Source organism: Vicugna pacos, chromosome 2 (genome assembly GCF_048564905.1).
Source record: "Vicugna pacos chromosome 2, VicPac4, whole genome shotgun sequence".
In the NCBI taxonomy this organism is placed as follows: domain Eukaryota; kingdom Metazoa; phylum Chordata; class Mammalia; order Artiodactyla; family Camelidae; genus Vicugna; species Vicugna pacos.
In genome coordinates, this window is record NC_132988.1 from 80,835,517 (window position 1) to 80,862,078 (window position 26,562).

The following is a 26,562-nucleotide window of genomic DNA, read 5'->3' on the forward strand; positions in this document are numbered from 1 at the left end:
AAACAGGCAACAGCATGAATTCCCCCTGGCTCTTCTAGGTTTGAGAGTAAAGGGACCAAATAAAACTTCAACTCAGAAACTGATGACTTAGAAGGGTCCAACTGGGGCCCATATAGGGTATAGGCATCTAGGCAAAACAAACATCCTCCTCTGTCTTGAGCAAGTTACCTGAATGTCTGGTACTCTACTTCCTCACCTGTAACAAAAAAGGAAGGAGTTAAAATGATATCCTAGAGTCTACAGTGAAAATATTAGCAATCAAACATTTCCCTATTAAATGTGAGTTAACTACACAGAACTTACCAAAAAAAAAAAAACCCACTGTCCTTCAAGATCATCAGGGGATGGGGAGTGTTCTACACATTTGTTACCATTGTTCAAAACAAATTTATAACATCTTTAAAACTGTTTGCAGAACTAGGCAGGCAAGCATACACACATACCCTACTGACTTTATGATAGTTTTTCTGGGAAGAGTTAAACAATACTGTTCATATAAATCATCAGACTTGGTTCCAAAACAAAGGCAGAGGATAAAATTTTGTCTGTTAAGTAATTCCAGAATCTGTTGTTTTGGCAATGACATTGGATTAATCAAAATCTCCACATACTAATTTTTTTAAAAGCAGTATTTGTTATAGCAACATTAAACTTCGGATGCATATTTAAAAATTTTAATCCCCAACTATTTCAATTTCCCTACTAGCCAATGCTTATCCTGAAGTTGAACAAACTACCTTCTGTCCTAAACCTTATACCCCTTTACCCACCCCAACTGATAACATAATTGATAAATAATCCATTTACTATGGCGTAGAATTACTGTATACCAAACTGCCACACAAGGATGGATGGTCTGGCCTCTCCTCTTGCTTCCATTTGACTGAAGCAGTAAATCAACCATGCGCAGACGCCATGGGTCCATCATGCTTTCTAATATTTTGTACTAGGCTTTTGTGTGTGTGCACATATGTATATATACACACATACAAATATACATGATCATTTTACAGACATGTCAGGAAAGTAAAATACATTGTTAGGTAAATGCATTGTGCTAGTGTAAAAATTTAAGAGAAATTTCATATAGGTACATTTTCCCTACTTTTTGAACATTTAGTGGTTTAAAGAAAGAACCTACAGTTTGCTTAAAAAATTAAGTGTTTAGTTTTACTACCCTAATTTCCTGAAGCCACATCTTTGTTTACTTACCAAATATACATTCCTTAAGTCAGTCAGTCCCTGGCCGGGTTCCTTCTTTAGCTCAATTTTTTCAGTTTTAAATGTGCATCTTGCTCTCATTTCAGCAGAGCCCTAGGAGCCTGGGGGCAGCTGAGACCCATTCTAAAATTTTACAACTCTCTACAGGCATATTTACAGAGTGTTACCTGAAAATACCAAGGAGCCACCAGACATTCCACTTGTGTGCAATTCATTAAAAGGAATTTACATTCACTCCACTAGTAAGAATTATTTACTCCTCTGGCTCTAGTCTAAAAGGATGTGGTAGGTATGAGTCAACAAAACTGTGTCTGGCCTTTTCCTCCCCGACTTCATAAGCATTAGCCACTCCACAGGTGTAACCCTTTATACCAAAAGGTCTGAGTGCATAAAGTGGATGAGATCTGAAGCACAAAAGCTTCGTTTGAATATAGGGCACCTCCAGGGATTAAGTAAAAGCCACAACCAACCAGCCAAGTCCTAAGGACTATTAACAGGGGTAATTAGGAGAACATTTTGAACCTGGGCCTCAATTGGGCTCAGTGTGCTAAACAATGCAGGCACAACATGAAATCAATGTAAACTTTAACATGTTTTAGCTTTAAGCTTTCTATTTAGTGCCCTCTTCCCAAGTGTAATGTGTAGAATGCACCACTAGAGAGCAGCCATTTCCTATAGGAAAAAAAAATGTAGAAATATACACTAAACACAAGGAAAATCGCACTTCACACCCAGGAGAATGGTGATAATCAAAGACAAAGACAGCACAAAGCATTGGAGAAGATGAAGAGAAACCAGAATCCCCATACTCCACTGACAGGCATATAATGCAGTACAGCCCCTACGGGTAACCGTTTCGTAGTTCCTTTAAAAAAAACAGCCTCAGCAATTCCACTTGTATGAACCCACCCGAGATAAATGAAAACATGTTCATAAACATGCTTTATGTGAACACTCATGGCATCATGGCAGCATTATGCCTAACAGCCCCAAACTGGAGACAATCCAAATGATCAGCCGGTGAGTGGATAAACAAAATGTGGTATATGCATAAGATGGACTAATATTCAGGGGGTAAAAATGCTATAGTACATATAAAATGAACCTCAAAATCATCATGCTAAGTGACACAGCAAGATGCAAAAGACTATACAGAATATAGTTTCACTTATATGATATACCCAGCAAAAGCTAATTAATGGACAGGAACACATCAATGGTTGCCTGGAGAGAAAGGCAGGGAGAAAAGGATGGGGAGGAGTGGAGACTGCAAGAAGGACGCGTGAAAGTTTTGGAAGCATGATGAAAATGTTCTAAATCTAGATTACGGTGATGTTGGCACAACTTAATAAATTTACTAAATCATGGGTTGTAAACATGGGTCACTTTTTTATTATATAAATTATACTTCAATAAAGCCGGTCTTCAAAAAAGCACAGTGATTTAGCACTGCATCAGAATAGGTATTGAGAAACGAAACAAGCAGAAGCAGGAAAATTAGGGCACTTTGTGTTAGAATGCAGTACAAATAGCCACTGTGTTGTTCAGTCCTGAGCTCTGGTTTCCAGACAGGAAAAAAGATAATTGTTTGCAGACGAATAGGGGGAAATCAGGGAATTTATGGTCAGGTAGGAATTTTATTACTTTTGGCCAAATGCCAAAACAAACTTTTTTTTAAAGAAAGGTTGCAAAGTTTCAGACAGAATGCAGTTATTTTCTGAATCTACATAACTACTCTGGAGTCCTATTTATGAAGGGATTTAACAGCAATGTGCTAAGGAACTGGTGTATATAAAATAACTGATACTTGAGACATGCAGGGCAAAGTGATACACACACCAATGCCAAGAAATCTTACATTTCACGAATTATCCTTTTATGAACTCCCAGTTTAAATTTAAGAAAGAAACTTTAGGCATGACAAAGATACGGGACCAAAAAGCTCATTCTGTTAAGGGCTACTAAGAAAGTCAACATGCAAACTTTACAGAGAAGTCTAGCAGCACATAAGAGAAAGGTTAAGTGAATAACAAGACAAAACTATGCCATCTGGGGGGCTCTAGAACAGAAGTGGCAACATTCTGCCGGTAGGGGTTATGAAAGACCTATAGTCTGAAGGGCTCTCCCACTACTGTTAGTTCTTAGATAATTATAAACATACTTTAAAATGCTTTACTGGAGTCTCAGGAAAGCAAGGAAACCTCCAAGGCCAATATAAAAGCTAGAATCTGAGCAGGAGTGGTAAGTAAACACAAAAGCCACGGATGCCCTGAGGACAAATGCCACTATCAGCACTGGGACTGGGACACCAAGCACTGAACCACAGTAAGACTAGCTGAACCTGAGCACCTAGAATTAGGCCAGGAGCCAAGAAGAGAGCAAAGATGTCCCAGGGCAGTTCCTGGCCTAGAGAAGCAAATGTGAAAAACACTTTCAGAAAGAACATGCCCAATTTGGAACTTGTGGATTTCCACAGATTCAATCAAGAATGCATTTACAAAACAAAATCATCAAACAGGGAAGAATGACACCATAAGGAAAAATTCAGAGACAATAAACAGATTTAGACCTCCTGAGACTTCAGGTACTGGATTTATCAGCCATGGGATACAGAAAGAACTATCTATGACCCACCCAAAGAAAGAAAAAGATGCAGCAAAAGAAAGGAATTAAGACTAAAAATCCATCAAAATTACCAAGCGTAGCTAAGAGAGAATGAAGTAGGACTTTTGGGAAAGAAAAACCTAGTAATCAAAATTAAAAATTCAATGGTTTAACAAAAGGTTACATAGAGCTGAAGTCAAAGTTAGTAGTACGTAGGAAGACAGTTTAAAGTTCTAGAAAAACACGTAATATTCAAAGAGTCCATGAAAGAAATTTTCAGGGCAGAAAGATACATCACAAATATAAGAATCACACTGTATACTAGCAGGACAAATACAAAGACATACATAGATGCATCTATATTGAAACTACAGATCAGAACAGATGAAGAGATCTTAAAAGCAGCAGCAGAGAAACAGAAGATCCCATAGGAAGGAAGATAATTAGATGGCAGCTGATCTGAAGTACAAAGGAAACCAGATAGCAGTGGACTAATAACTTAAAAATAGAGAGAAAACTAGAATTGTATCTAGTAAAACTATCAAGAACAGTTAAGTGCTGTGTATTTGCTGAGAGTAAACCTTTAGCGTCCTCACCACACACCCACAGAAAGGTAACTGTGAGGTGATGGACTGTGATAATCACCTGACTGATAATCACAAAGTATGCATATGTCGAATCATATTGTATACTTTAAATTTCATCAATTATACTTCAATAAAGCTGAAAACATTAAAAATACATTTTAAAAGTAGTAAAATAAGGACATTTTCAGATGAACAAAAATGGAGATTACTTTAACAGAACTTCCCCAAAATAACTTTTGAAATACATCCTTCAGGGAAAAAAAATTACCTCAGAAGGAATGTCTGAGATACTAAAAAGAAAAATGATCAAAGTAAACCCAAATAAATATTTAATCATGTTTAAATATGGGCTGCAAAATAACGAAAATACTGAAAAAAGGTTGGAAGAAAACTGATGAATTTTAGTGCCTTTCATTGTTCAGAAAGGCATTTAACATACTGATTAACTATAGATTGTGAAATATGCAATGAAATTTTCAAGGTTAACCACTGCAAGATTGAAGGAGGTGGAAGGGAAACACAAACCAAAATCCTTCATTAAAAAAAAAAAGGTTTTTGGGTAATGGGGAGTGGTGGGGTACTGGTAAAATTTCTGATCATTTAATCCTCCACCCTAAAAAAAAATTAACCAGCCAGAGCAAGTAGGATAAATTTAAAAAGCCTATGAACATCCTAATCAAACTAGGAGTTTCAGGAACCCCACAATCTGAGCAGGTATAAGACATTAACAAATGAGGTGTTAACAACGAGTGGGAGGAAAACCACCAGTACTGACCCACGAGAGAGCCAAAGCACTCACTGAGACATGTGGAGAACCAGCTCCAGGGCAGCACTGAAACTGGAATGTGTTTTTGCCTTTATTAATAGCAAGGGAGAACAAAGGGTCTGAGGCAGGTCTGAAAGGGCTGCAGTATTTTGGGCCCCATGAACACTTCAAAACTAACCAGTGAAAGCACCCTTCCAGGATAAAATCCCTAGGCACAGAATCAAATACACATCTGAAAATTACACTACTTAAAATAAAACGTTCAATTCTTTTAAATTAGCATAAACATAAATCAGAAAACTTCAACACACACACACACACACAGAGAAAACTAATCACAATATAGAATCTCAACACATTTCTCTACTGACAGGTCAAACAGCTCAAAGGAAAATAAAAATAGCAATATACAGTAGACTGAACAACACAATTAGCTAGTTAGATGTAATATACAAATACAGAAACTACACCACAACATTAGGCTTCTCAAGAATACATAGATAACAACAAAGTTTAACATAACAGGCCATAAAACAAGTCTCAGTACATTTCCATGAAGTGGAATCAAACATACCATGGTCAGACCAAATGAAATTAAGACATATTTGGTAATTTAAAATATACTTCTAAACCCATGGGTCAAAGAAAAACGTGTATTGAACATTTATAAAATATTTGCAAGTGAAAATTAAAGAAAACAGTGCAAATAAAATTTGTGGGATCCAGCAAATGATATTTTAAAAAGTAAAACTTGGCAAAACTGACTTCAAACAAAAATACTGAAAGATCATATAACCAGTAAGACACTGAATTGTTAATTTTTCTGCAAAAGAAAACTAGGTTCAAGATGTTCAAGAAATGAATTATTTCAATGGTAAATAATTCAGAGAACAGAAAAGAGACAAATACTCCATAATTCATCATATATGTCATTTAACACTTGGTTAGACAAATTGACCAATGGAATGGAACAGAAAGTCCCAAAACAGACGTTTACTTACATGGAAATTGGCCATGTAGATAAAGTCCCTGGGGAAAGGATGAATTAGTCACTAAACAGTTTAAAGAAAACTGGCTATCCACATAGTAAAAAATAAAATTTGTTCCTTCTCACCCATAGACAAATCAATTCCAGGTGGACTGACGACTATGAGAGACTTTGACTTTTAGAAGAAACAAGAAATATCTTAAGACAAAGAACTACATTTGAATAGGTTAAAATTAAGAAGTTTTCTTTACCCCAAACCCCAAAAGATAAGCCATAAACTGGGAGGAGATATGTGTAATAAAAAAAATGGAAATATTAGTAGCCTATTATGAAGAACTCTTGTATAAACAAGAAAAAAGAAGAATGGACAGAAGACATCAATAAATATTTCACAGAAAAAACAGGAATGATTAATAATCATGGAAACATGTTCAACAATCAAGAAAATGCAAATTAAAGCCACAATAAAGTATAATTTTATGCCTAACAGATTGACAAGAACCAGGTCTTACAACAGCAATTAAGTAATAAACCATATTGTAAACTGACATAACCATTTTGGAAAGTAATTTTGCATTATCTTGTAAAACTCTCATAAAGCTGATCAAGCATATATCTTACAGCCAACTCTGCTTCTAGGTATTTACTCTAAGAAACTTGCACATGTGTACCAAGAAACTATATATGAATGTTCATTTTGGCACTATAAAAGCAAAAAAAAAAAAAAAGGGAAACTATACCCAACATAAAATTAAAAAAAAAACAAACTGTTGAATGAAAAGATCAAGTTACCTAAGACATAGAGAATATTATTTTTAATAAAGCTCACCAAAGAAATTATGAAAGTAAACAATGCATGGCTTAGGTATACTGGTATAAAAACAGAAGGAAAAAAGGCAAAGGAATGATTAATTCTGGACAGTACTTACCTCTGGGAAGAAAGGAGGCTGGGGACTGGAATTAAGGAACACAGAGTCCATACTACCAGAAATGTTCTGGTTCTTAATTAGGGAGTAGGTATGTAGGTGTTTTATTAGTATGCTTAATAACTTTCATGTTGCATCTACTTTCATATATACATCAAATATTACATATAGAAATACAGTGACTAGTAGTTGCTAGAGGCAATGTATGGGGTGGGAGAAATGGGTAAAGGGGATCAAAAGATACAAACTTCCAGTTGTAAAATAAGTAAGTCCTGGGGATGTAATGTACAGCATTGTGACTATAATTAATGAAAGTACACTGCATATTTGAAAGTCACTAAGAGAGATCTTAAAGCTTCTCATCACAAGAAAAAAAATTTGTAATTATGTGGATGACAGATGTTCACTAGATTTACTGTGATCATTTCACAACATATATATATTGAATCATGTTGTACACCTGAAACTTCTATCTCAATAAAATAAATGGAAAGTGACAAAAAATAGTGATCAGAAATACATTTATACTGCTAAGAAGAGGCTATGAAAAAGATCATCTTTCCTTAAATATGTATGTACTACCCTGAAAAAGTAGAGGCATAGCTGGTTAGGTGGAACAAGGGAATTTTTAAGTCACAAAGAATACTGGTCAACCATTGATTAATTGTGGATCTTGGGCAAGTTACTTGTCTTTGAATTTATTCTTTTTAACTGTAAAATGCAGAATTACTGTAAAGATTAAAATGTTACTATAAAGTGACTGGCACAGACTATACATTAAAAAATTGTAGTTATTAATGCTCTCCAGGGCTATTACCCAAAATTAATTCCTTATATTCTAAATAGTTTGTTCAGGTAGACTGAATTTAGCCTCAACCAGTAAGATAATGTAAGAATGATTTATTAAAACAACAAAACCCACCAGAATTTCTGCATTCAAGTAAGGTTTTCCTCTCAAAGAAACAATATATTTTTGATACCTCTGACTCACTCATTTTGCAACTAGAAATCAGTACCTTTTAATTTCCCTCTCCTATTTCCTCCCCTCAACCTCCCCACTCTGGCAACCACCTGTTTGTTCTCTGTATCTATAACTCTGTTTCTATTATGTTTGTTCATTTGTTTTTTTTTCAGATTCCACATATAGGTGAAATCATGCAGTAATTGTCTTTCTAAAGAAGATAAATACTTTTTTACTCAAATTACTATTGCTTAGGGTAATTTTAGAAATCTTCCATTGGAACTGTTGATTTTTGAAAAAATTCTTTCCAGGAGGAAAATCTTAATTCTTTGCAGGTAGAATTTCACCTGTGATAATCATAAAATATTTTGAAATCAAGTCTGATGAATAAAGTACACAATGTCATTATCAAGTTAAGTTCTGGTCAAAATTAACATATGACTATGATGAGACTAATTAACTCTCAAGAGACCTAAAAATGGATCTTCAGGCTATTTTCAAAGAGGAGTTTCAGAAAAGTTTTTAGCAATGGCAAGATAGGTAGAAAAACAAAATTCATGTTTCATGAGGTTACTAATTGGAAGGATAACATCCATTTAATGCATAAAGAATCACATTTATATACTACAAGCCTGCAATTGCTGAAGAGACAATTGCTTAAATCGGCTGCTTTTAACTTTCAATTTTTGTAAGGTAACAAAAATCTTCCTATTTTCAGTTAAATATGAAGATCCTTTCTTTGAGGAGAATAATGTTACAGTCAACCTACTAAATCTTTGTATCTGAGGGATGGAAAATAAACAATTACATAGTTGTGAAAAGATTCTATAAAAAGCAATCAATGAAAAACAGACTGTACAGAAAGCAGTTCCTATTTATAATAAATACACACAATATGTTTTGAATCAATAAAAAGCACTGATGTGAACCTAACTTTCTGATCTCAGTACCTGGTAGTATATATGATAATTATTCTGACTTGCTGGAATAGTACTACATAAATTTATACATGATTTTAAGAAAATATAGAGAAGTTTTATTGACACTTATAACTCTACATAAAGGAAAAAAAAGAAAGTCAATGACATTCCAGTATAGTTTCTTTAAAAGTCTGGTATGATAAACCACAGAAAACATTCTTAACTAAGACATGAATTAGATTCTAAACGCATTCTCTATCATATAAGACATGGAAAGGAACAAAGAAAACTCAAGTTTACCGTTTGCAAGAGTAGTTTATACAATTTCAACAATCTCTTATCTAGGCATTAAGCTCAAAATGCATTTAGGAGTTAAGGGAATGAATAATACTCCTAGGAGGGAGTACAAAGTTTATTCATATATTTTAAAATGATCAATTAGTTACAGAGGATATAGTAAAATTAGTCAAAAGCAATTATCACGTAATTTGTTTTTAAAGTGGCAGTGCAACACAGTAAAAGCACTGGCTTTAATAACTATATGGGAGAATCAAACAATATTTCTAGAAATATTTCTTAAAGAAATGTGTAAATTTTCACTTTTTTCTGTTTTCCATTTATAATTTCTGAATTTTAGCTCTATTTTATGTCCTTTTGGTAGTTATATTAACATCTGAAGTTAAAGTTACAGGCCTGTAGCCATCCTCTTTGAATATTTCATCTTTCTATTCCTATGGATATAATCATCTTTCAATTGCATGATTCCTTCTGCCTGATTCACACTGCATATCTCAATGAATGTTTTTAATAGAGACTGCATATGGATTCTACTTTTAATCTTTTCAAACCACTGTCAGGTCCTTCAAGGCTACATTTCTGCTCACACATGATGTAACAGCCAGCCACATGTTCCCTTTATTTCCATATTTTATGGGTAGCTAGGGGATCCACTTAGGATGTTAGAAGTCTACTGTATAGACAAAAGCAGTAATGGAAATGTAATACCTTCATGCTCCTATAATCTATACACATGACAAAGGCAGAAATATGTTCAAGAAAAAAACATTCTAAGTAATCTTAGAAACAATAAGATTCCCTCCCCTACAAAAATAAATATAACACACTAGTAATCATAAAAACATTATAATACAAGAAATGCATTATAATACAAGAACTCCATTAGACATGAGAAATAGCTGAAGCCAGGTTTTGAGCCTTATTCCCCACATTCAGCCAGTTGTAGCCAGCCCAGTGAGTGCTACAGAGTTAAATGCTTTTGGGACTGACTGAAATATGGGTACAGTTGTACAAGAGAACACTGGTTCAGATCCAACAATGACTTATGGACTTGCCCAGAGGCTGACAGAAAAAAAATGGCATAATTTGGGAACTTTTAAATCTGCTTCGTGAAAGACCTTTATCTGCTAGCCAAGGCTTCTCACAGTTTTTCTTTTTCTGATCGAATATACCCAAGGCACTAGGCTTTTGCAATGTGGCTTTCTGTCTTATTGTACTGATAAGCCCAGGCTGCCATTCCATGAGGACCATTACACCTACTAGGCAATGAACTTCAGGGCTGCATATATAGGGGAAGTATTCCTCACTGCCCCAGCTTCCTTGTGAACAAGATAACTGACCAGCAGTGAACTATACTAAGTCTAAGGCATGACTGAACGAAATTTAGGAAGGCCTGGAAGAGAGATACTGAACTACACTGCAAATACAAAATAGAATATTTTAATAGTCATCATAAATATTTATAAAATAAATACATATAATGAATAGGCCATTTTATAACACTGGTAAAACCATGAAGAGCAGTTAGATCAGTAGGTGTATCAATATCTAGCTTCAAATTAATGTAAAGAAAATTTCAATTAAAGTTCAATAAATACACGAGAGGAATAAATGTAACAGAAAAAACAGTAGTTCCAATTTTCCTGTTTTTACAGTATCTTGAACTAATCATAAAGTATAGTCTGTAAAGGGTTTTTATAAAAATGCATTCCTTTTCTGATAATAAATAAATCCAGATTCTGTACAGTTAGAAAAACTATGATGGTGGCAAATAGCAAAATAGAAAGTTAATAAATCTTGGGTTCAAAATCAAATGAATAAATCAACGAGGAGAGTTAAACATATTTTCAGAGTCCTTCCATTAGGGAGTCGTGTCATGAATACCATTCACTCTCACGGTATCTCACCTGGCACTAGAATAATGTCGACTCTAAAGCCTTCTTCTCCAGTATCTCCTCTGGCTCCATTTCTGCTTATTATGAAACAAATCCTTTTTGCGTGAGATGAAAAAATAAAAGTGTAGATTCGTTCAGATGGAAATAGTTCTGTTAGGTCTTTTGGTGTCCTAACAATTCAAACTGAAATTAAGGGCTTCTTACAGCATCCCTATAAAATTCTGAAAATGCAGCCAAGGGGCACTCAGAAAGGTGAAAAAACACTTTTTATACTTCTGTAAATATCCAAGAAATTGAAAAATCAACACCTAAAAAAAGCACACCATCAATTCATCAGCACCAAAGAGAAATGATCTTCAATTGGAGCAGGTCCATTATGTGTCCTGGTATCCTTGTGTTGATGAATAGGTTCTAACTTCCCCTCTAGGAAAAATCCATTGCCTAAGGTTAACACCTTTAGGCAAAAGGTAAAGCTCAGCAAATGAATCCATTTTACATTTTGATTCATCCACACTTTTTTAAAAAGAGATTTCCAAGTTTTGGCACTAATTTAAACTTTTTTGGAGGTATGGTTTCAGGTTAGACTGTCTTCCTTCCCTACTTCGTTATTTGCTACAGTGGGAAATAGCAAATTGAACTTTATTACTAGTAATTCTTCAGTTACCATTCCAAAAGTTATGCTTAGTCACAATACAAGTTTACATTTAAATAAGACTCTAGTAGTTGTTAAAACTGTTCAAAGGCGGTCATTACAAAATCCTAGTTGTCTTTCTTCCCTATCAGATATGACTAAATAGTTGGTGCTGGAACTCCCATCACATACAGTCAACCACATTACTGGATCCATGACCTACATCTCGAATTTGGCTAGTTAAACAGGCACACACAGCTACACCTGCTCCAGCTCTGCAGTGAGACACAGATCCAACAAGCTCCCACCTGAAAAGACAGAAGAGAAAGAATGTCATCTTAAAACAAATCATGATTTACTTTACTCAAAAGACAAAACAAAACTCCCTATTATGGGACTGGTTTTGAAAGACAGGAAAAGCTTCCTAGGGGAGATAAGATATCCCAAATGTTTTCTATTAACTACATCTAGCAGCATTTTAGCACTCTGGAGTAATGTTACTGAAAGAACCCATTAAAGCATAGAGGAAAAATAAAAATTACCTATTCAGCACTGGATCAAATGCTTCTACTGTATTTAAGTATGCATTGCCATTATGACCACCAACTGCAAAGATTTTGCCCATCACTGTCGCGATCCCCACTCCACCCCTGGGAGTGGTAAGGGCTGCTACATAATCCCACTTGTTGCTTCGAGGGTCGTACCGCTCAACTGAACTCAGAGGAGAATTATCATCAAAACCTCCTACATGAAGAAAGATTTTTAAAATAGCATTATCTTTCACAGAAATCAACCATTCAATCTCAATTCAATAGCTTCTACAAACCAAGCTTTTCAAAACATTTTAGAAAATCCCACCGTCTATCACTACTACCAACTCCTATTTGACATTTTCTGTAATTCAAGATAATTTAAATTCTCCTCAACACTAGGATTAAAAATCTTAAAGTGGGAAAAACTGGAGTCCCTGTATTCAAGCAGATAATTTAGGAGAAAAGAAAAAAGCCCACAACATTCATATAATTTTTCCTTAGCCTCCTAAAGGTAAGCAAGACAGTACTGAGATTCCTTCTCATGGTGTATACATGTATATATTAGATTTTAAACAGCAAGAGGGCTTGAGAAGAGAATAAACTACACTAAATCATCTGACTCTTTTAGGTCTAAGTTAAACTTTTCCAACTGTTTCCCTTAGTCCTATAATTGCCATAATTACAGAGATGGTGGACTATGACTGAATTCTTACTGATTTTTGCCAAAACTATATCTTCGTGCTATATATTATAGATGATGATAGTCCTCTCTATAGATCATCCCAACAATGTTACTTATTATGTTCCTGAGGGTTAAACATAGAGACTGTCCTTTTAACAGTGCTCCTTCCTTTAAAAATAAACGTGTCTCTTTTTAGGCTCCATCTCAGTCTACGTGAGTAACAGCTCTCCCTGGTGACTAAGCCTATTTTCCTGAGGACAGGAAGTGCTGATATTATGACCAGTCTATTTAGAAACAAGGTCAGCTAAAAAAAAAAAAAAAAATCAACAAAGTCAACTTCTCTAATGAGTCTAATGAGTTTAATTTTATTTAATCAACTGAGGTAAAATCCACTGATCACAGTGCATATTTCAATGAATTTTAACAAATGTATGTAGCAATTTCATCACTATCACAACTATATTTTTTCATTGTAACAAAGGCTTTAGTTTTAATTATTGCTCATGCTCATGTAGAAGATTAAGTTTTTAAAACAGGGTATTTATACTTTTCTAGCCCACTTTTTCATTGGACCCCCTATCACTTTCCTAGGTAATATATATGAATTTTGAATAAAGAACTCAAAGCAGAACAGAAAAGGTAGGATGCAATTAGCTTCCTATAAAGTTACCTTCAAAATTTTCTTATTCAAATCGGTAGTACCTGTTTTAAGTAGGACTTGAATGACCAAGAGGGTTTGTTTTTAAGGTTCAACCTTAAGTCAGTCTTATCTTTACTATGTCTGTTCTACCTATAAGGGCCCAGAAGATTTAGTAAGTAACAGCAGCAGTGATACTCCTATTGACGTACAACACATATCAATGCCTATGCTAGGCAGGGAGCTGGGAGATGTAAATTGTTATTTCTCTTCTTGTTTAATACACATGAGCACTGAAATATTCAGTAATACTTCTATTATTTGCAGACATTTAAATGCTAATAATATCCCACTCTCTTATCAAGAACTCTCAGTTCTGTAACACAAATTTACATCAACATAAGAAAGTGTGACATATGCTAGCGACCTCCTCTCCAAATTCATCTCCTCCTCTTGTAAAGGAAGGCATTATTAATTACAATCAATATATCTACCTATGTACTGGTAACAAATAACAAACACAGTTTGAAATGCTTAACATAAATCATCTTGGAGTCTTAAAATAATTTTTAAAGACAGGCATTATTATCCCCATTTCATAATTCTTTAAAAACCTTGCTATTGGAAATGTGTTAAGTGGACCAGAAATAGCACCAATTATCACTTGGGAGCTGCTAGAAATACAGAATCTGGGCCTCGCCAGATTATTCCTATTCACATGAAAGTCTGAGAAAGTACTGCCTATAGTTCGCTCCAACTCTATTATATAGTAAGTCAGAAAGCAATACAGAGATGCTAATAGCTATTATGCATATGAAATACCTATTGGTTTGCTTAAAGTAGTCAACATAATTCCCTTGAAATGAAGATGAGAAAAACATGTCTTAGGTCTTTAAATATTTATTTTAACAAAGCACATTCAATCTGTGTCCTGACATTAAAAAATGTCTTATTTAAATGTAATCCCCTACTTCAGATTACTTGCTACTCTTAGTAAAAATATGGAGGTAGAGTTTAAACATGAAAGATGAGATGAAAACAAAAAAGCATGAATATGAACCTTAAGAATTCAAAAGCAGATCTTAGGACTGACTCCACTTGAGCCTAAATGCAATACAATTTGTGTTACTGTGTTTATGTCCTGTAAAAAATTAAATTAGAGAAATACCATCCACTTACCAACAACGTATAAGCAACCATGGAGCTCACTAACTCCATTGCCTGCTCTTCGCTGACCCATTTCTTTAACTTCTATCCACTTATCGAGATGTGGATCATACCTCTCCACACTAGATAGAGAAGCTACTCCATCATTGCCACCTACTGCATAAACATGGTTCTAAATAAAGAAAAAAATAAAAACACATGACATTAGATTTTGAATTGGTTTTTCTGCTAGTAGACTAGAATATGCGAGTGAGCAGTATTTCATGGAAGAGTCTGGGGTGTAATCACTATCTGCATTCTGGAGATATGAATACACAGGTCTTTCCTTTTTGGTTAGGGATGTGATACAATCCAATCCAGCGAGCAAGCTGCAACATAACTTACCACAAGAGCCACAGAGCCGACTCCTCCACGGGGAGTGTTCATTGGTGCCACTGTACTCCACTGATCAGATTCTATGTCATATCTCTCCACGTCGTTGAAACAAGTGTTGTCATCTAAACCTCCAATTGCATATATTGGGCCTCCCAAGGAGGCCAAGGCAATTCCTCGCCTGCAAAAATAATAAAACACTTTAGCATTCTGATTTGTTTCCAGAAAAAAGGTAGCCAAAAAATTGTGCTAATGCCCCCATTCATCATGTTAAACATCAATGTGGCTTTTCCCCATTATTTTTAGATTTATCATATCTTCTCAACAGAGGGCTACAGGGCTGCCAAACTGCAAGTCTATGAACAGCACCCTTTGGAGTTTTATGAAGCACAGCCTATACAGGTGATGCCAAACTCAAACGAAATAATAAAGGAAAACCCAACAAAATACTATAAATGGAGTCCAAGACATTCAATTAGTAAAACAATTTCATATGAGAGGCTGATGAACTCAGATGATTTGCTAGAGAGGTCAGAAGTCAATCTCATTACTAAATTCATGTAATTGAAGACCACATTTTGTTGCAGTTCATTATATCAAACAAAATAACATCAATTTTTATATTACAAGCTTTGTATCACATTGCTCTACTTCTGAAGGGCATTTATTTATCTTTCTGGAAAGGAAGAGACTTAGCCCATGTTATAAGCTAATTCATTCGTAAGAGTGCAATCCCATTGTATTCACAGTCCTGTGAGTACATGGGTAGGAATTTTGGGGGCCATCTTAGAAATCTGTATACCAAAACATGGAATTGAAAGAAATATTATTCACCTAAAAATCTTAAATAGAACAAACAAATAATGAAGTTTAATAGTGAGGTCAGCAGTGCTTTTTGGGGAAACCCCTTTAGAAAATGATGGGAGTTATTTAAGCCTTCTCTGACCTTTGGATTATGGGCTGCATCAAATATTAACAGTAATTTTCCAAATTTTAACATGTGGTCTTTCTGCTGTATCAGGTGGCCTAAATTTCATGAGATTAGTATTAAACAGAAAGGAGATACAGAAAAGGAAAAAAGCATTATTTAAGCCAGGATCTCACTCTTTGTCTGATATCATTATTGCAGAGCCTTCTGAATAATGAACATGATGTGGGACTGCTTGAACCCTAACCTCATAATCTCACATTATCTATTATCAATTATCTCAACATCAAATAGTTGCTTTGTCTTTTCCTTGAATTTTCACATTACACATTACTGTCATTGCCATGTTCTTGCCTCTCTGCAAACTCTGAGAGTAGTTGTCTATAAAACCTGTAATGATGAAACTATGTTAATGTAGAAAACTGAAAATAAAACTATTATGATGTTTAGTACCATAAGCCAAGAGCTATAAAAATACTATCTTTAAAAAGATAACTATGAGTTTGATACTGAAGTCAACGCCACCTTACACATAAGGAATGGGGCTGATGAGGTGTAATTTACTCAGGGCCAGACAGTTTGAAAACAGCAGAGCTAAGAGTAAAACAGTTAGTCAGACTCCAAAACCCACGCTCATAATCAAAAGTCATAATTTCTCCTCATTGTACTTAACAGATGTATAAAGCTGAGCCCCATACATGGTGTAGAAGAGAGCATGAAACAAGATGAGAAAACTTGGAGAACACTGGAGAAATGGAAGATAACAGAGAAGAGAAGTGGCCAGTGAAAATATCCCTATTTCAAAACCTTTTTATTTCAGGAGAGACTTACATTACAGAAAAGTTTCAAAAACAGCACAGAGTTCCTATATATCCCATACCCATTTTACTTTATTATTAGTATCTTACTAATGTCAAAATATACATATAAATTCATAATACAAATGATGATAAACGTATCAAAGTATAAAGAAATGTATAGTACCTGTTTATAATTAATAAACCAACTTACTGATACAATAAAAAGCTAATTCACTGTAATGGTGACTGGAAAAAACTATACCAATTTTTTTTTAACACACTGCAGCAATAAAATTTGATCTATTCTAAAACTTACACGTCACTGACATGGTATATACTTTGGATAAAAGTGTACTGTATAAACCTGTACTACTTTGCTGCTTCATCTGTAATTCATCTGAGGAAAAAGCAGACACAGCTGATCCGAATGAGTCAATAAAGGAAAGCACTATAGTGACTGGCCCATATTCTGTGCCATGTATTAGCTACTATCACTGGAGAGAGGGCTGCTCTACTGAAATTCTAACTTTCAGTTTACCAAGAGTATCTTAGGAAAGAAATTGTTAAGGATAATGTTGTCATTCATTTTGTCTCCTTAACCTTGTAAGCAATGACTTACAAAATACTGTGGTTATAAACTTTCAGGTATGGGTGAACTCGTGCGTGTGCACTCTAGAACATACCAGTGTTATACCATGGCGAAAGTAAGTGTGCCATGTGATTTCCCCCCAATTCTTAGCCCCCAGAACACAAGAGCATATGACATCATTGGTTATTTCCTACTCCTTAAAACTCTCTTCTTTTGATTTTCATGGCATCACATGTTTGAGTTCCCTTCTACATTATCTCTCCGGCTGGTACTTTTCAGCTTCCTTTAACAGTGCCTTCTTCTCTACTCTATTACTAAATTACAAAGTTCCCTAAGACTTCTTATCACACTATACTCTCTGCAGGTAATCTCATCCTTTCCATGAATTTATGAGAGCTCTGATACATATTTCCAGATGTGTATCTAACTTTTTAAATCTACCTGGCTCTTCAACCTTAACTTTAATCTGAAATGAAACTCACTGTTTACCTCCCTGTGCTAGGGAGATTTTAAGATATCTCCCCCAACAATATTCACCCTCAAGTTTCACTCCTATGATTATGCTACATTATATGGCAAAAGGGAGATTAGCTGAGTGGGCCTAATCTAATCACACAAGCCCTATAAAAGCAGAGAGGTTTCTCCAGCTGGTAGCAGAAGTCAGATCAGAAACTCAGAGAACGAGGTGAATTCTGCAAACTGCTGGTTGTTTGAAGACAGAGGAGAACACCTGGAAAGCACCTCACAGTGGCTTCTAGGAGCTGAGTGACCCCTGACCTACAGCCAGTAAAAATGAGAAACTCGGTCCTATAATCCCATAGAAGTGAATTCTATCAGTAACCTAAACGACCTTGGAAGTAGTCTCTTCCTCAGAGCGTCCATAAGAGCCTCCAGCCTACACCTTGACACAGATATCTTGTGAGACCGTAAGTGGAAAACTCAGTAAAAATTGCTGGACTTCTGACCTAATAAATGAATGTTGTTCTAAGCTGCTAAGCTTGTCATAAATGGTTACACAGCAAGAGAAAACTAACACACCTATTACAAGAGAAACAAAAATTTTATCCTATTCACCATCTTGTTCTTCCCAGTGCAGAAAATCATACCGCTATCCATACTAAGTTGTTTAAGCCAGAAACTGAAGGATCATCATTGCCTCTACCTTATGTTCTTTCTACCTCCCACATATAATTATCATAAAATCTTATTGATTGTACACTTCTGAACTCTCAAATATGTCCTCTTTTCTCTTTCTTAACTTCTACCACCTGAGTCCAAGCCACCATTTTTTCTTGACTGAAATATTACAATAACCCTTTCAGTCCCCCAGACTTTTCACCCTGGTCCTCCTCAAATACCTTCTTCATTTCATAAGCAGAGGAACTCTGGAGAAAAATGTGATTCTATCATTCCCCTGCTACCAAAAATGTGTGTGTGTTGTGTGGTGTGGTGTGGTGTGATGTGGTGTGGTGTGGTGTGGTGTGGTGTGGTGTGTGTGTGTGTGTGTGTATTTCTAAGCCGACCAGATAAAAAATCCTGGCAAACCTGAAGACCCTTATGTTTTGCCTACTATTTCAGCCTTACCTCTTAACACTATTCCCCTTTTAAACTGAGGTACTGGGGATTGAACCCAGGACCTTGTGCATGCTAAGCATGTGCTTCACCACTGAGCTATACCCTCCCCCCAACACTATTCCCTTTAATTTCTCAGCCACACTGGACTTCTTTCATGCTCTCTGCTCTCATTCACCTCCAGTTTTTCAAAGACTCTTTATCACTTTCCATCCACCACCCTTCTACCCATCACCCACTTAACCAGGCTAAATTCTTCTATTGCTTCTGATCTTAGGTTAAATGGGACTTCATTAAGATCTCTGCTCCCAATTATTCTTTACTTATCCTGGTGGTAACATTATTACCATTGTAATTATGTCTTTATTTTTATCTTGCCTTTTAGAGTGTAAGCTCTACAGAGATAGGGAAATTGGCTATCTTATTTATTGCTCCATCTTCAGCACTTGGTATATCTTACAATGGGCACTTAACCAGTATATGCTGAATAAATAAATCGACCCCTAGAGATGCTCTGTTAGGATGATGGGTTTCAGTAAAACCACAGCTTGAGCAAATGTAAGTATCCATTTTAGGGGAAAGATGGAAAAGGGGAAAAAACAAATAAAACCAGATACTTAACATGTGAAAATTATCTTGGGATGCACTGAAACAGTGGTTTGTGGGGATACAAATTATACAAGCAAATAATATGAGAAAATAATTGCAGTTCTATGTTTTTTTCTTATGCAGTTAGAAAGCTATTGTAGTGCTCAGGGCATATTCTTAAAACTTAAAGAAACTGAACTATTTTGCTAGAGAAATTCACTCAATACTTGGCTAAAAACCTGCTTATGATGAAAAAGAGGCAAAGATATAAAAATTAAAAATATACTTTAGGATTTTCTCCCTCATTTTTATTCATCAGTTAGAATTTAAACTATTTATTTGTAGTTACTATGGAGCATAAATCAAGCCTACTAAAGTATTCAAATGTCATTTGTAGATAAGTAGTATATTTTAAGACCAGCTTTTCCCCCTAAGATTCTTTCTTCTCAAGAGTGAAAAAAGGCTAAAGATCTCTTTTCAGCAGAACTCTCCTCACATTTCCAGCTAATCTTTCATACTTTTAACACATAAAGAAAAACCAGTTAAAAACACTTTATGTGAAATTAATCAAGAATAGAAAGTTAGATGGCAATGGATCCCTGCGGGCAGTTCAATTTGGAATTGCTCACTTTGGCAACAAGTCATTTTTTCACTCTTACAGAATGTTGTTGCAGTTTGCAAACCACGTAAGTCAATGTTTATGGTTAGGTTTTGTTAATTTGGGTTTGTTTCTTTTCAATAAAATTTTAATAAAGATGTTTTGATTTTTGTTTTTGTATACAAAGCTACTGTTAAGCAATATTTTCAATATTTACTCTAATACCCCTCTTTTTCTTTCTTCTATTATATTTTCACACTGAAACAAAGAGGCAGAATTATTCTAGTACCTAGGTTTATGTAAATTATTAGGTGCAGTCTTTGAAATCCTCACCCTATTTGCTGAATTTCCTTCCTTCCATCATCTCTTAAAGCATCCAGATATTCCTTCAAGTACTTCTGTCTCCAGACCAAACCCCTTCAACAATTTTTTATATGAACGCTTTTCAGATCTCTAATATGTCAGTCCTTACATCTATCCCATGAAATTACTCCTACATTTATATCAATTTTTGTGCACCCCCATAATCATTTTCAAATTATAAACATTTATTACTGTACTAACAGGTTATGTTCATTATAAAACGCCCACACAAAATAAATTTAAGGATGAAATAAAAAAATATATTGAGAGTCTAATTTTTTATTCCCATATTCCAATTGGTGTTGCATATCCCAGCATGAGACCACAGCTCCAGATACAGACAGGATCAGCATAAAGAACAGGACAACTACAATCTCCCTTGGTCCAAAGGCTTTACTTCTCTTAATGCAGGCAACTGTATTATGTTCATTTCCCTCCTTTTCTAAGAACTGTGCTTCATATTGGTTCAGGTATTTTTTCCATATGAAACATAATCACAAATTTGACTTCTCACCATGTTGTAGTGGTGCAATTTTTTTTTAATATCTAAAGCAGGTTTTAACCTGTAACTCTAATTTAAATATTTTTAGGTTTTGCCTGTAGATCTAGAATATGTTTGATGTACTATGCTATTGAATCCTGATTTAGTCATATGATATTAGCTATTCTTCTATCTTAAGACATCTGAAAATTTGGTATTCAAAGCTAGTCAGCATTTCCTAAGTCATGTTACTAAAAATCTTTCTCCTCTAAAGAGATTGATCTACTTATCAATATATATGTCAATTTATTATGGATGAATATTTTAAATATTAACTGCTCATAATGATTAAAAAATAGTGAATAGAAATTGAAAGATATTTTCTTAACATGCTAAAATACATATGCCTTAACCCTAAGGCTAGTATCTTACCTAATAGGGAAACACTAGAGACATTTCTATTAAGATCAAGGACAAGACAAAAACATCTACCACCTCTGCTACCATTCACACTATATTAGATTATGAGCCAATACAGTTAGGAAAGAAAGACCAATTAGAAGCCTAAGAATGTGCAGAAAAAATTGGCAAAAGTTGAATAAGGTCTACAGATTAATTAACAGCATTACATTGATGTTATTTCCTAGTTTCAAATTTCCTAGTTTCAATAATCATGCTAAGATGGTGTAAGATGTTCGTATTACGGGAGCTGGGTGAAGAGTATACAGTAGGATTTCTGTCTTGGCACTATTAATTTTTGGGGCCGGGTAATTCTTTGCTGTAGGGGGCTTTCTTGTGTATTATAGGATCTTTAGCTGCACCCTTGGCCTCGCCCAACTAGAAGCCAACAGCAATTCCCCCAACCTGTTGGCCCTCAAGTTGTGACAAGCAAAAAATGTCTCCAGACATTGCCAAGTGTTCCAGAGGGGGCAAAATTATCTTCAGTTGAGAACCATAAGCACATAGGAACTCAACTATTTTTAAAACTTCTCTGAAAACCTAAAATTATTTCAAAGTTAAAGTTAAAAAATAATCACTGAGGTGTAAGTGAAAACTATGACAATCATCATACTCAAAGACATGATTCTATTCTTAATTTTCAGGAAAAATTTAAATGTTATAAAAAGTATCACATTGGATGCTTTAACGGTTTCTAAAAAGTAAAAAATTAGCCCTTTCAATTACAGGAAGCTTTATTTTCCACCAACAAATCAAAATAAATTTCCATGCTGATCTACCTCTTTGTGTTCATTGATGCCTTCATCATCCATTTATTAGTGAGAGGATCAAACATCTCCATACTACCTAAATGTTCATTTCCATCATGTCCACCCACTGCATACACTTTACCTGCCAAAAAGAGAAGTATTCACTTGATTACAAATAAATAAATTGATAATGGTGTTTATATATATCAATATATAATTAAAATAGTATGATAAATTAATTTAACACATATTCTTCTGCTCAACATTATGTCGTCACTTCCGTAGTCAAAAGAAAATGTGAGTTTCTACTAATACCTGAGACATGCTGTTTTACAAGTTATTTAAATGTTCAAATATTATCCCACCCTTAGATGTCCCAACTTTTTATTACTTAGTAAATGAAATCACTCATCATCCTTTCAAAGAATGTTTAATAAAATCAAAAAATGCTCTTATGCTATATAAAAATATAAAACTCTTAATACAATAAATCAAACTTTTATTCTAAATGAAATAAAAATTGGAAATATTCCATACCAAAACGTTAACTATTTCTAGGTGTTTGGATTACAGATGATTTTTATCTTTTATTAAAACATGTTATCATATTTCCCCCCCAAAGCATTTATAAACTCATAATCAGAAGAAAAGTGACTTTTTAAAGTCTCCTAACAATTTATCCATGGCTCTGCAATTAATTCACTTCCAGTAACCAGTTAAAAAAAAATCTAATTTCAATAATAATAATTAGATGGGCACAGGAAAAAAAGCTGATATATATTATTTGAATTCAATAATATTTTTCTTTAGTTTGTCTTTTGCAAATATAACTCAGAATAGTTTATTTTAACTGCTTTTTCCCTAATACTCATCTCCCATTAACGTCTATATGCAGCAGATCATACACTGAGCATCTATGGGCACACAGTAAATATTCCCCACCCAAATAATTTATTGATATATGGAAACATTTTATAATGTAGGAATTTTCTTATAGAAACAAATTCTCTAAGTGCAAATATTTTAAAAGAGCATTTTGATCATGAGATGTGATTTAAAACAATAGTGACCCACCTTCCACTGAAATTACACCCACATGTCGCCTTCGACTATTCATTTCTGGTCCAAAGAACCAACTGTTTTTGTTGATAGAATAGCATTCAATACTGCGAAAGGGGTCACCTGATCCACCTCGACCACCTACACAAAACAGCACACCTAAAGGTAAAGACACAAAATAGAGGTTAAAAATCACAGTTATTTTTTTTTAAGTAAGTACAGAAAAAAATTTAGAAAGTCAAAATTTTGATTCATGGCCAAAAAAATGAGTTATTTGGATAGCATTTAATGTCATTATAGTACTAAAAATCTAAATTTTTCTTTTTCCCTCCTTTGAATTTCTCAAATAGGATACATCAGTATCTCTGCTTGCTAACATCCCACTAAGAAGTGGTTAAAACTCTCACCCACTCTGTAAAATTGCTCTTGCTCAGGCCATTACAAAAGCTAAAAAGCTCATAAAGTTAATTTCTGATGGGACACAATTAAAATATTTGATATGTTGATCACCCTTTTTTTTGAAACTCCTTATCACTCTTGATTTCCATAATATCAAGGTCTCGTTTCGTTTCCAGTCATTTCTCTCTTTCCTATGTTTTCTATGTTTCATTTTTAGCCTATTTCTCAGATACTCCACGCTCACACAGGAAAAATTCAATACTTCACTTAAAATTCCATCTGTATCATAATGCCTTTCAACATCCATTTCTAAGCCACATTTCCACTTGGTGTCCCATAGGCACCTCAAACCAAAATGTTCAAAAGCATTTTTCTTCCTCACCTACCTAAACAACCTCTTCCTTCCTCTCCCTCAATATTCCCACTGCCACTGCATTAGTGCAGGCCCTCATCAGCTATTACTGCAGAATCTTGTTTTCTCTTGTCACTTAGTACTCAGTACTCTTTCTGCTTTCGGGCTATCAACCAAATAATCTAATTAAAGACTCTCTCAACAGCTTTTCATTACCTACATCAGCAGTTCTTAAAAATTTTATCATATGCCACTAAATTATACATTTTAAAAATAGTTAAAGTGGCAATTTTTATATTGTATGTATTTTATTACAATTTTTAAAAAAAGATCAAAACTTCAGTGTGGTACAGAATCACTTGGAGAGCGTAAAACACAGATTGTTAGGCTGACCCCTTTACCCCAAGAGTTTCTGATTCATTAGGTCTGGGGTAGGTCCAAAATTTTGTATTTCTAAAAAGTTCCCAAGTGAATGCTGATGTTGCTGGTCAGGGGGCCACCCTTGCTTCACACAGTGAGAACCACTGCTCTGCAAGACAGAGCCTTAAAACAGCATAATGGCCTGGCAGTGTCTAACTTGATCTTCTGCGTCTCATTCTCTTAATGTTCATACTCCTGCTGTGGTCATCCTCGGTGTTCCAACAGCCAACTTTTGGTAACTATTATTCATTTAACATACAGTACTGAAATGATGATTATCTGTCACCAGAATCTAAACTAGATTAAGATGGTGTGTTAAGGGTTTATGCACTAATAAAGACTAGCACAATGTCTAGCAGGTACTAAGCATTCAATAAATGTAAAATGAACTGAATGTCCTTCTCTTAGTGGCACCCAGAAGAATACCTATTATTCAAAACTAAGACTGGGGGTTACCTTCTCCATAAAACCTTTTTTGTTCCTTCCAAAGTAAAAATAACCACTCTTTTCTTTTTGTCTCCCACCATACCTTGTGATTACATCAAAGTACTAGTAATACTTTATTGCATTTACTTATTCATACGTTTATTTCCCTAGATCAGACTAAAAGTTCTCTCTCTCAATACAGGCCTGGCTATACTCCATTTGTGTTTGCATTTCATTTCTAATGCCTAACCCAGAACCTGCCCCATGGAAAGCAATTATATGTCTGCGGAATGACTGCATAAATGAATAACCAGAGCTACTTGTGCAGTTTCCCAACTAATTAAATATTTTAAATCAGGGAAATTTAAAGTTGGAAGAGACTTTAAAGATTATCCCAGTCCAAATTACTTATAAATAAACTGAGGCCTTCAGAGATTAAGAAATCTGCCCCAAATTACAAATGTTTAGTGGCACAGTCTGGAGTTACAATCCCAGAATGTAAGCCCAATCAATGATTAGATTTTATTTAAGTGGACACTAATATTTCAGCTATATAGGTCACCTAGGAACACGACATGAAAGGACAAACTAAAATGAAGTAAAAATATTAGGATGCAAATCCTTTCTCTGCTATGTTGTGGGCCTTTCCTGCTCTAATTCTCAGTTTCCTCATCCGTAAAATGGAATAATACCCCCGTGCTCATGAGGATCAAATCCTTCACTAAATCTACTTCCTAAAGTTCTTGCAGTCACGTAAGAGATCATGTATACGAGGGTCTAGAATGTTTGGCATATCATCTAAGCTGCCAAGATGTCGTTTGAATTCAAATCTGAATCTGAAGAATACCTTGACTTCCTAAAACAGAATTCAAAAGAAAAGAAAAAAATCTTAACTGCAAACAAAATTAATGTTAAATTAACCTATAAAAAAGGAAAATAAATAAGCAGTCCTTTTCATGTTAAACTAATTATTCTGAAGAATTACTTCTTCATAGGCAGATCTACGACATTCAAACTTTCTTTATACTACCTAGGTAAAGATCCCACTATTCATAATAGAGTACTGCCTTTTATTGTTGGTTTTAGGCTAGTCCATGGATCTCTTATTTGATAATTGTATTACGTAGTAGCAAATGTACAAGGTCTCTGTTCCGAGTACTGATCCTTGAATTCATAAACCTCATTTATTTTCCCTTATCTCACAAATATATCCTTTATATTTCTAAAGAAGAACATAAGTGAACATAAACTACTTTCTCGAGAAAATACGAAGTCTGAAAATTGTGGGAAGTACAGGCAAAAAAACGCATGCCTCCTCAAATAAAAGAGCTTTAGATTCTAAGAGTCTAATATGGTCTATTATAGTAACGTTAGGTGTATTTAGTGTCTTTTGATTTGATGAAATGCAAAAACAAATACTTAAATACATAATACACATCAAGCTGCATCCTTAGCACTAGGGATGCAACTCTAATAAAATACTTCTCTGTCTTTGAAGGGTTCAAAATATGTCAAATAAATTTCAATGCAACATAGTAAAATAAGTGCAAAATAAGTGCTCTAAAAACACAAGTGACAGAGGAACTAATTCT

The 26,562-nt window shown here is 34.7% G+C and overlaps 1 protein-coding gene across 9 annotated transcripts in view; it reads right to left on the reverse strand.

Moving 5' to 3' along the window:
* Window positions 1-26,562, reverse strand: part of KLHL8 (kelch like family member 8) — a 64,454-nt gene that overhangs the window by 4,550 nt on the left and 33,342 nt on the right. For 6 of the 9 annotated variants that reach the window (XR_012061235.1, XR_012061231.1, XR_012061228.1 and 3 more), the window contains 8 exons: window positions 23,389-23,532; window positions 22,345-22,456; window positions 15,200-15,368; window positions 14,828-14,987; window positions 12,339-12,540; window positions 12,020-12,104; window positions 11,178-11,260; window positions 169-196 (listed from right to left, as the gene is read on the reverse strand). Coding sequence is in view for 3 of the 9 variants with exons in the window: in XM_072943060.1 (XP_072799161.1) it covers window positions 11,201-11,260; window positions 12,020-12,104; window positions 12,339-12,540; window positions 14,828-14,987; window positions 15,200-15,368; window positions 22,345-22,456; window positions 23,389-23,532 (932 nt within the window). In the remaining 6 variants the exon portion in view is untranslated. Of the gene's footprint in view, window positions 1-168; window positions 197-10,436; window positions 12,105-12,338; window positions 12,541-14,827; window positions 14,988-15,199; window positions 15,369-22,344; window positions 22,457-23,388; window positions 23,533-26,562 lie in introns of those variants that run through there. The other 3 variants (XM_072943060.1, XM_072943066.1, XM_072943075.1) reach the window with 3 other exon arrangements.